This window comes from Leptonychotes weddellii, chromosome 15, assembly GCF_054177405.1.
Source record: "Leptonychotes weddellii isolate Sample4059 chromosome 15, ASM5417740v2, whole genome shotgun sequence".
NCBI lineage: Eukaryota > Metazoa > Chordata > Mammalia > Carnivora > Phocidae > Leptonychotes > Leptonychotes weddellii.
Genome location: NC_138383.1, coordinates 44,712,311 through 44,723,375, shown reverse-complemented (window position 1 = coordinate 44,723,375; position 11,065 = coordinate 44,712,311). Strand labels below are relative to the sequence as shown.

The 11,065-nt window shown below is 45.4% G+C and overlaps 1 protein-coding gene across 1 annotated transcript in view; it reads left to right on the top strand.

The window, feature by feature from the left end:
* The first annotated feature begins 1,811 nt into the window (after positions 1–1,811).
* LOC102734098 (protoheme IX farnesyltransferase, mitochondrial-like) overlaps positions 1,812–11,065 on the top strand; it is a 42,256-nt gene continuing 33,002 nt past the window's right edge. Inside the window, exons 1-3 of the mRNA XM_081806000.1 lie at positions 1,812–1,917; positions 3,055–3,122; positions 3,710–3,852. Coding sequence (XP_081662126.1) covers positions 1,812–1,917; positions 3,055–3,122; positions 3,710–3,852 — 317 coding nt within the window. The remainder of the gene's footprint in view (positions 1,918–3,054; positions 3,123–3,709; positions 3,853–11,065) is intronic.

Genomic DNA, 11,065 nt, shown 5'->3' with positions numbered 1-11,065 from the left:
GTTAAATACTTTTAAAATAGTGGCACTGTTGAGAGGAACAGAGAAGAAGCCTGTACTGGGGTTTGATCAGGTCAGAACCACCGTGAGTGATGTAAGGGATGTATTATGGGGTATTAAGCCGATGCAGTACTGGGAGTGAGGCTGTCTGGTAAGCTGCTGGGCCTGTACCTGGTGCTGGGCTGAGGTAAGCAGGACTGTCAGAGAGGAAAGTAGGGGCGGGGGTTGGGGGGTGGGGGGGAGCCACCGAGATCTGCAAGGCTGAGCTGAAACTGATCAGAACAAACCAGAACACGTGTCTGTGTCTTGCTGCTTCCAAGCCCGCAACTTGGATGACGCAGGTACCTTCCCGAAGAGTGCGTGCAGTTCTCCGTGGAACAACACACAGCCTTGGCCCAGTGTGAATGAGAGGTGGACGAGCTCAGGGACTGTCTGCTGCCCAGGGAGCTGGTAGGAGCTGGAGAAGCTGCAGCCGCAGTGCCCCTCCAGGCCACCAGGGCAGCCAGCAGACCCTCAGCTGTGGAGTGTGAGACTTCAGTTCCACCTTCCAAATCCCATGCCAGCTCTGTGGCTCTCCGGAACGTCCAGTTGTGCAGGAACGGGGGGGTGGGGCAGGCTGGTTCCCGGTTAACTGAACTGATGCAGCACAAACCCAACAGCCGTCATGGTTCACCCCTTGTCAGCTTAGCACTTGGACACACGTTTCGATCAAACTTAGCTTCCAAAGAAGGCGATAGCAAAATTGTGTTTACGCCAAACAGGATGAAATGATCCCTCAACCCAACGTTCACTAATCCAAAATTGACTAGTCCTTTCTGTGTCTTTGGGTGATGTTCCTCTCTCTTCAAGCTGGGTCACAGTCCCCCTGGATGTTGTACAGCCTGAATTCTGAGACACCAGGTGAAATGCTGTTGGCATACATTCAGTGGTAGGAGAATGGGAGAGAGGAATAAACAGGTTTATATACACAAATATGATTATATGAAAATAAACGTATTCAGATTCCTTGTGTCTGCCCCTGGTCACAGGGCCACAGCTGGTATTTATAACTACCTTTTTCTACCAGCCATCCCATATTCCCTTTGTCCTTGGCAAGCACCTCAGACGATTGTAGTTCTTGGCACCGGAGATGACCCAAAACTGAGTTCTAGAAGGGTCTGGATGTGGAGCTCTTAGACACTACTAGTAGGAATGTAAAGTGGCAGGCCCCCTTGGTGAAACTGTACACTTTAAAAGGCTGTTGGGTGGGCGCCTGTGTGGTTCAGTCGGTTAAGCCTCTGCCTTCCGCTCTGGTCGTGATATTGGGGTTCTGGGATCGAGCCCCACGTGGGGCTCTCTGCTCATTGGGGAGCCTGCTTCTCCCTCTCCATCTCCCTTTGCCTCTGCCTCTCACTTGTGCTCTCTCTCTCTCAAATAAATAGATAAGATCTTTTTTAAAAAATTAGAATATACTGGGGCGCCTGGGTGGCTCAGTTGGTTAAGCGACTGCCTTCGGCTCAGGTCATGATCCGGAGTCCCGGGATGGGGTCCCGCATCAGGCTCCCTGCTCAGCGGGGGGTCTGCTTCTCCCTCTGACCCTCTTCCCTCTCGTGCTCTCTGTCTCTCATTCTCTCTCTCTCAAATAAATAAATAAAATCTTTAAAAAAAAAAATTAGAGTATAAAAAGAAAAGGCTGTTGGGCTAGAGGGTAAAGCAGGATGTTGATTTCTCTCCATCTCCATTGCCACAGCCTTGTTAGGCCCTCACCATCTGTCACCCGGGCCATTAACAGCCAAAACCATCCTCCAAGTGGCAGTCACAGTGATCTGCCCAAAATGCATCTCCTGCATGTTAGCGTGGCATGTGAAGCTCTCCACGATCTGGCTCTTCACCTACCTCTGGAGCTTCCTTTCCAGCCATCCAGTGACCCTGATGCTAATGGTAGTTAAATGTGTCATTATTAAGCACTTGGTCCATGCCAAGCATAATGCTGTATATCAATATCTTATTGATCCTCACATTAACCTGGCAAGTTGCATGTTATTAACCCTCATTTTACAGATGAGGAAACGGGCTTTCAGACAGTGTCACATAGCCACTAGTCATTGGTAAAGCTGAAATATAACCCTCGTCTCTCACGCAAAGCCTGGATGGACCTTTAACCTCTGTGCTGTCCTGAACTCTTTCTAGCTACTCGAGCGTATCATTAGGTTTCTGCCTCCCGTGCCTTTCTTTCTGTATGTTTCCCCTTGCGTCTAGACTGCGCTTTTCTTCCCTCCAGTCGCCTTAAAGCATCTGACTCCTGCAGAGTCTTGGAGTCTGTTTAGGAGTGCTTGAAAGATGTTTGCCCTGCCTGCCTCCCGGCTACTTCAGAACCCGTTTTAGCACATCTCCCTTTCACTGTGCTGGGCACATTATTATAATCATCTGTATCCTCGTCTTTCCGTTAGATTAAAGGTTGGCAAACCCTTTTCAGTTAAGGGCCAGAGAGTAAGTATTTTAGATTTTGTGGGCCATGCTGTCTCTGTTGCAACTGCCCGACCCAGCCTCGGGTGTGAGAGCCAACCATAGCATGATGTAGACAGTGGGTGTGGGTGAGTTCCAACACAACTCTGCTAATGGACACTGAAATCTGACTTCGGATAATGTTCACATGTCACAGAATATTCTTCTGCTTTGGATTTATTTTTCCAGTCATTAAAAAAAATGTAAAAAAAAAAAAAACTTACCGTCTTGTGAGCCATACCAGGAGCAGGTGCAGGTGGGACGTGGCCCATGAGCTTGCCGACCCCTGCGTTAGAGTATGAATTTCTTTTTTTTTTTTTTAAGATTTTATTTATTTATTTTGACGGAGAGAGAGAGAGACAGCGAGAGAGGGAACACAAGCAGGGGGAGTGGGAGAGGGAGAAGCAGGCCTCCCGCCAAGCAAGGAGCCCGATGTGGGGCTCGATCCCAGGACCCTGGGACCCTGACCTGAGCCGAAGGCAGATGCTTAACGACTGAGGCACCCAGGCGCCCCTAGAGTATGAATTTCTGGAGAGCAGATCCAGTACCTCATTGTTAGGGTTTCCATACCAGTGTGTCGTCCAGATTGGGATGCTTTTGAGAGCGAGAAGGTTGCTGTTGATGATGCTGGGATCACAGGGGTAAAGGGGGAGCTGCCCCAGGCAGAGAGAGGTAGTTACGCTAGTCACAGTGTCGCCTTCTTGGCTATGTAGTTTCATCAGGGTTCCTAATCCCTCAGCCCTGGTTCTTGACTTTAGTGGCCCATTTCCACTGGTTGATTCACAGGCTTGGGGGTGTGTGCAAGGTTCTGAAATCGTCTAGAGCATGAAAGCTTTATACCCGCAACAATTAACTTCCTCTGAAGGAAGCAACTGTATGTTTAACTGTGGTTTTCAGAGTGGATCAAAGTGGAACCACGCATATTCTAGACAATTAATGCTTATAATTCTTTTAAAGATTTTATTTATTTATTTGAGAGACAGAGAGAGCACGAGTGGGGTGAGGGGCAGAGGGAGATGCAGACTCCCCACTGAGCAGGGAGCCCAATCCCAGGACCCTGGGATCACGACCTGAGCCGAAGGCAGATGCTTAACTGACTGGGCCACTCAGGCTCCCCTTTTGCATATAATTTTTAAATATGTCTCTCCCAGGGAATTTTCCTCCATTGAGTGACAAGAGTATGAGTTCGTACAATCAAAATTAAAATGACATTTACTGTGGACAAAAGTATACAACTGAAGCAGAAAAGAAGATTATTTCATGTTATATTGACGTCTTCTTTTTTTCGATCTTTTTGCAGTTTTTTGAGGTGCCGTTTGATTCAAATATGAATAGGACAAAGAACAGACCTCTCGTTCGTGGACAAATCAGGTAAAATCATGAATAGAAGTCTCTTTCACCTTCTAGAACATTCCTTTGCTTGTTTATCCTGAATCATGTCCCAGTCTTTTGCCTTGAGTTGTGAGGGGAAAGTAACACCCTCCCAAAGGGACACGTTGATTTGTATGCGCAGAACTTTTCAACTCTCCCCAAAATGTACTACAGAGCACTTAAAATGGATCTAAGATTTGCTGTTCTGTTGTGGGAGTAACTCATGCAATGGATTTCTTTATGAAATTCCATTTTGAAACACGGACTTGTTTCACTTGCAGTGACTGAGGATGAAAACATTCCATTAACACAAATGATTTCAGACAAATCCATACAGGGTCTCCAAAGAAAGATCTGTCTGAAGCCTTAGTTTTTCAGACAAACTGATAATGCTGTTATCTGCCGAATAAAGCACTACCCCCATTACTCTCCTTTCTACCAAATTCAATTAAGTAGAACTAAAAGGCATATAAATATTTTAATATCACTAATGGTTAATAATTAAACATTTTACTTCCTGGAGACCTTGAAACTGGCATTTAAAAAAAATTTTTTTTTCAAATCCAGTGGATATCATAAGCCAAGAAGAATAAGAAGAACCAAATGGTTTTACTGACGATTCTAAATCAGTGAATCCTCTCCTATTTCCAGGCAGTGCCCTGATGGAGCTTAAAATGTATTGGGGTAACTTTGAATCAAGTAATCACACCTATTCAGTAAAACCATAAAGGGAACAAATGCAGGTACAGTCAGAAGTCTATGTAAAAATGATTTTTAATATTAGCTGTTTGGAGCCGTTCAGTTCTTTAAAATACCATTATATTGCAAAGAGTAATGAAAACATGTAAGAACAGATATCTCATATCCACTGATAGTCGATTTCCTTTTTTGAGATACCAATAGAGCCATCTGCTATGTTTTTATTTAAAGTGTCAGAAGGACTTTTATCTGGGTGGAGTTGTTCTAGAAGAGCAAATACAAGCTCCATCACCCAACTCAAAAGCTAGAAGCTGCCCATGCTTCTGGTCAGATCACTGGGAAGTCCTTACACCTTCCTGCAGGGAAATACCACTACCCACCCCCCCACCCCCGAGAACCAAGAGAAATGTGGACGAGCCCAGCAAGTAGCCCTTAGGCATCTAATGATCAGATAAAGGCCTGCCATAGTCCTCGTATCTCATCTTCCTCTGCCCAGTGTGGTCACCTTCTGCACCCAGGAACGCCAAGTCGACCAGTGCCTCCAGGGAGAGGCGCACATGACCTTGTGGTTGGCATCGGCAACGCCCATCCTTTACAGGAAAGAGGCTGCCGCACAATCATTAGTCTTGTTAAACCGGTACCTTCATCTTTTGTTTGCAAGAAATACCTGGGCAGAATCTCATCTATGCTAATAAACCTTAATTGCTACCTAAAATAGCCTCTAAAAGGGCAAACGTTAGGGCTGAAAAAAGGACTCCAACTTATGTGAAGAGCGGGGATGTATTTTATTAAACAGATACAAGGAGATGTTCCTTGAGTCTGGGGCAGAAGAAATCTTGCCCTAAGAATCATAGTTTTAAAACTGAAGACTTTAAGGGGCGCCTGGGTGGCTCAGTCGTTAAGCGTCTGCCTTCGGCTCAGGTCATGATCCCAGGGTCCTGGGATCGAGCCCCACATTGGGCTCCATGCTCCGCAGGAAGCCTCTTTCTCCCTCTCTCACTCCCACTGCTTGTGTTCCCTCTCTCACTGTGTCTCTCTCTGTCAAATAAATAAATAAAATCTTTAAAAAAAAAAAAACAAAAAAAACTGAAGACTTTATATCTCGCCACTTAGGGTTTATTATAACCTAGTAAATGATTACTACACAGATATTTTATAACTGGGTGGCCGTGGGGGGGTATAGTAGAAAGTCTTATAGACCACCCATTAGCATTAATTTCTCAGCTTTGGTGGTTCTGACATTCACAATGGCTATTGGGCATTTAAGTGCAAAGCCCAGCCAGTTTATTTTGAAATTCTCGATTTGGCATTTACTGCCCCATTTGACTTGGGCTGATCTGCCTTATTGAATCCCACTTCATAGACTTTGCAGTTTGGTGTGTGAAGTGTAAGTTCCCGACATTATTGACGGGTCTGGGAAGGAAATCCTTGGACGTCTTTGCTGATGATAGCTGTTTCCGTCTTTGTACCTAGGTTGGCCCCTCTCCATTCTAACGAAATACTGTGAGCATTTATGGGGGGAAAATATATATAGAGAGAGAGAGAGCATTAATTTTTTTAGGTGATTAACAATTTATTTTGAAAATTTTTACTGAAGTAAATAAAATTATATTCTAAGGAGTTAAAGAAATACACTTAAGGAAAGAAACATGCCTGGACTAGTTGTTCTGGTTTTTTGGGTTTTTTTGAGAACCCGGGAAATCAGTACAGTTGTGCACACATGTGGCTGCCATTCTCTGAACTTTTCGTCGTTTCTTCCAGAAAAACATGTTAGGGTGGGTGGGCACTGAAAGCTTTGTGGAGCTGACCCAGAAGAAAGTGCTTTTTTGCTTGTTTAATTTAGTCTTTATTCCAGAGAGGATTAGAGGTATTGTAAGACTGTATTTTAGCAAAGCAGAGAGACGTGTATAGAAAATCAGGGTTATAGAAAATAGAATATGCGATAAATGGTAAGAACCAGGAAAGATTCTCCAGTTCACCTCGTTAATAAGGTTGAACTGTGGATTTCATTCTGCATTCCCGGTGAAATCACAGCTCTATCATAAGGGTAAGCATTGCGTGTATTACAAAGAAGTGGCAGAACCAAAATTTGGCCTACTCCATTGGACTCCCTGCCCTGAGTTCTTAGCAACTACACATAACTGTCTCCGAAAGTCTCTTTGGCCATCAGAAGATAACCCCACTCTAGGGAGACAGAACTTCTGCCTCTCCATTCTTAAAAGATAAGATGGGACACTTGGTGATGATCTTAGAAGAATGTCCTCTGTGACTTCCATGGAGGAAGCAAATCATTTTCTAAGGCATCTCTCAGCACAAGCCAGGGGAAAATACCAAAGAACGGCTCCTGCTGTGAGAACCGCTTAGAGTGAATCTCCTTGAAGCAAGTGGGGAGGAAGAAGCTCGTGGTAGACATACTGGCCTAAGGAACATCTCTAGTGGTTCAGCTTGATCCAGGGATTAAAGGTTTATTTATTTATTTGAGAGAGAGAGAAAGAGAGGAGGGGCAGAGGGAGAGGGAAACAGAGAATCAACAGCACACTCTGCGCTGAGCATGGAGCCTGACGCGGGGCTCGATCCCATGACCCTGAGATCACAACCTGAGCCCAAACCAGGGTCAGATGCTCAACCGATCCCGCCACTCAGGGCCCTGATCCCGGGGTTAAACTGAGACCATGAAAGAGAGAGGAGAGAAGGTGCCAGTCTCCTGTGTGTCAGGCAGTGTGGGGAATGACCTCCGCCACACGACACGATTGTGAAGTGGGCTAGCGGTGGAGTGGCCATTTGTCCGGTTTGCCCAGGACAGTCCTGCTTTACACCACAATTACTGATGGCGTCCCACTCTCAATAATGTCCAGGCTGGATGATGACTCTGTGCCACCTGATATAAAGGGATGGTGGGGATGGCTCTGATGTTCACAGAAGTCCCTTATTTTTAAGTCTATTTCCTATAAATTCCAATTGCTTTTTTTTCTGACTAGGGGAGGGGAAAAAAAGCACATAAATGGAAAGTATGTTGTGTCTAAATCCGTTTGTAGATACACACCGTGACACATACCCCTCTAAATAGCTTTTTAAAGATGACACTCGGTGTCTTTACATTTGTTTATAAATTAGAGAAGATAAATAAGGTCAGCTAACTGGTATGGACATTTCTGGCAAAAATGTCACAGTTCTGAATGACTTGTCAGGAGGGAGTTGGGCTTCAAGCTCCCTTTTGATTCTCTGGCAGAGAACAGAGCGTAGAATTCATGTCCCATGTCAGGAACTCACATTGAAGGGCAAGTCAACTCACCTAAGGAGTCAAATCCACAAGTCACGTAATGAAGGTAAATGTCAAGAGAAGTTTATCTTCTTATTGAAAGTCAGATCCAGTGTGATCCAGTTTTAACTTGGTGACTGGAGAAAGTTAACCAGCAATTTTTTAAAAAATCTGTATAATAGGAAGGCATTTCAGGCTTCAGATGTTCTTCATATGGTAGTCAGGGTCTAGTGAAAAATGTTACCTAACAGACTCAAAGCTTGGGCAAGTCACTGAATTAACCTTTCCCCACCACCTCTCCCTCCTGGAGGGATCGCGGTTCCGGCCTTGTTCATCTCACGCCATCGCCGTGCAGGTAACAACAAGATCCGTAAAATCATGCAAATACATGTGCATTGTTGGGAAGAAGGTTTAAAACTCAAGGGAAAAAAAAAAAAGGAGTTATTTGTAGAAATTTCACCTGTTTCCAAAATTTGCTTTAAAATGTAAATATTCCAATACTTATCAGGCAATAACATAAAAAAGAAATTTAGGTTAGTTTCTAGGGTTAGGGAGAAAGAAGCAAAACACGTGGGGAGGGAGAGACCTCAGAACATGGCAGGTGTTGTACATGTTTGTGTGACCACCCAGCGGCGGCTTGTAAGAGAAGGTTGTCCCAGTAGAGGGGTGTGCTGGTTGCCAGGGTTACTAAGAGGTGGATGACGGGCTCTCCATTCTCTTAGGGTGGCATGGAGGAGGTGACGGGCCAGTTGTGTAAGGACACGAATTGTCACCGTGAGAAGTACAGTTTACTCTATAAATGTATCTCCGAATGCACCTGCCAGTCAGGCCCCGCACTGGACCCCGGAGATGTAATGGTCAGCGCGGCAGAAGGGACCTGCCAGGTGATGTGGCAGCACAAAGAGGAGAACCTGACCCAGACCACGGAGGTCCAGGGTGGACTTAGCGGAGGGGTGAGGTCTTGATGCTGAGAACCAGAGGATGAGCAAAAGCTGCCCCAGCCTGTTCTTTTTTGAGTTCTTTCCATTCCTGCCTCCCCTGGCCGCACCTTCATTGGTGGTCGCTAGCCTTCTTCTGATCTCATTCTTTCTCTGCAGACACTGCATTCTACCCTGTCTAAACCTCCGGCCCAGACCGCTCTTCTGGGCGGAGACCCTTTGAAAGTCTCTTTTGGGGTGCCTCCGGAGGCTTCTCAGCTTCCGCAAGTACATATCCCAGTACATCACTTCCTCTTCCACGCTGGCTTTTTGTTCATTCACATTCCAAAGTCAGGTGCCTGTAAGTCACTCTAGACTTTCTGTCCCGCCCCCTTCATCCGACTGTGGGCTAGACTGTGTCTTTCCAGCCCCCAGAAGCACTCTGGAGTCTGCCCTCTCCCCCTATTTTTAATGCCACAATACCAGAGGGAACAAAGTCGACAAGAATCCCTCACATCACGGAGCCTGCATTCAGGCCATCACACCTGGCAGATTGCTGCTGCTTAATGAGGGATGGGTGCACCGATGGACGGACGGATGGACAGATGTTAGAGATGTAGAAATGACCTCCCAAGCGAGGGAAACACAGAAGTGAAGACTCTGAGACGGGGATACTTGGCACACGGCATCAAGGGGATGAGGAGGCCATTGGGACAGGCGTGAGCAATCAGTGAGGAGAAAGTGTGAGCATGAGGGTGGGGGGTGGGCTGTAGACCTTGACAGACAAACCGACTTTGGATAGGATAGGTGGAGAATAGAGCAAAGGTCATACCAGGCAAGATGAGCATGAGGAGCAAAGATGCAAGGAAGGGAGGGCAAAATATGTGTTTAAGGATAAAAATAAATGACTTGGCCAGACTCAGAGGGAAGGATTTGAAGGAGCATGGTGAGGAAGCAAAGCCAGGAAGGAGGCTGAGAAAACGTGCCTGCCACACCAAATTGTGAAGGCTGTTTTGTAGGGATTGGACCGTGGTCTGCGTTGTGCTGGGGCTCTTCAGCAGCGCAAGACAAGAAAAAGAAACAACAGGCCTGTGTCTTGGAAAGGAAGAAATGAACTCTTCATTCACGGGCAGTGTGACGGTTTACACGGAAAATTCAAATGAATCTACAAAAAAGCTACAAGAACTAGCAAGTAAATATAGCGGGGGGCATGAGACGCAAGGTCAAGACACAGAATCCGGCTGCCCGAAGTTAGGCAAAGAATTCTTACATGAAACACAAAAAGCACAAAAAGTAATAAGTAAATTAGACTTCACCAAAATAAAAATTTTTGCTCCCCCAGAAACACTTCTGAAAATGACTGGACCAGCCGCAGAGTGGGAAAAAATATTTGCAAAGCGTGGAGCTCATGAGGATCTTGTGTCCGGAATACATACCCAGTCCCTAAAACCCACTAACAAGAAAACAACCCAATTAAAACATGGATGAAACATTGAAACAAACACTCCACTAAAGAAGACATACAGGGGGGCGTCTGGGTGGCTCATCTGCCTTCAGCTCAGGTCAGGATCCCGGGGTCCTGGGATCGGGTTCCGCATCGGGCTCCCTGCTCAGAGGGGCATCTGTTTCTCCTTCTCCCTCTGCTCATGCTCGCTTTCTCTTTTTTTCTCAAGTAAAATCTTTAAAGAAATGTAAAATAAATAAAACTTAAAAAAATAAAGAAGACATACAGATACCAAATAAACACATAAAGTTTTCAGTATCACTAGTCATTAGGGGAAATGCAAATGAAAACCATAGTGAGACAGCACTGCACACCTATGAAAACAGTTATCATTTTTAAAACAATAATACCAAGTGGTGGCAAGGATGTGGAATGACCGGCCTCCTCCTGGGTTGCTGGCGTGAATACAAAGTGATAGAGTTACTTTTTGTAAAACAGTCTGGCAGATTCCTATAAAGCAAAACGAGATTTTCCATATAACCCCACCCCTGCGTGTCTCTGGAAATAAATGTCCATACAAAGACCTGTACATGAATATTTGTAAGAGTTTAATTTGTGATTACTGAAAGCATCCTAACTGTCCCTCAGCTGGTGAGTGTGTGTAGGTACAATGACGTGGATACAGTTCAAAAGCATTGTAAGTAAAAGATACCAGAGGTTACATACTGTACGATTCCATGTGTATGACATTTCGGAAAGCCAAAACTTGGAGGACAGAAATCAGATCAGTGGTGACCGGGAATTGGGGGAGAAAGAAGGGGATTAAGTACAGAGGAGCATGAAGGAACTTTGTGAGGGGACAGAAATATTCTGTATCTTGATCGTGGCGATGGT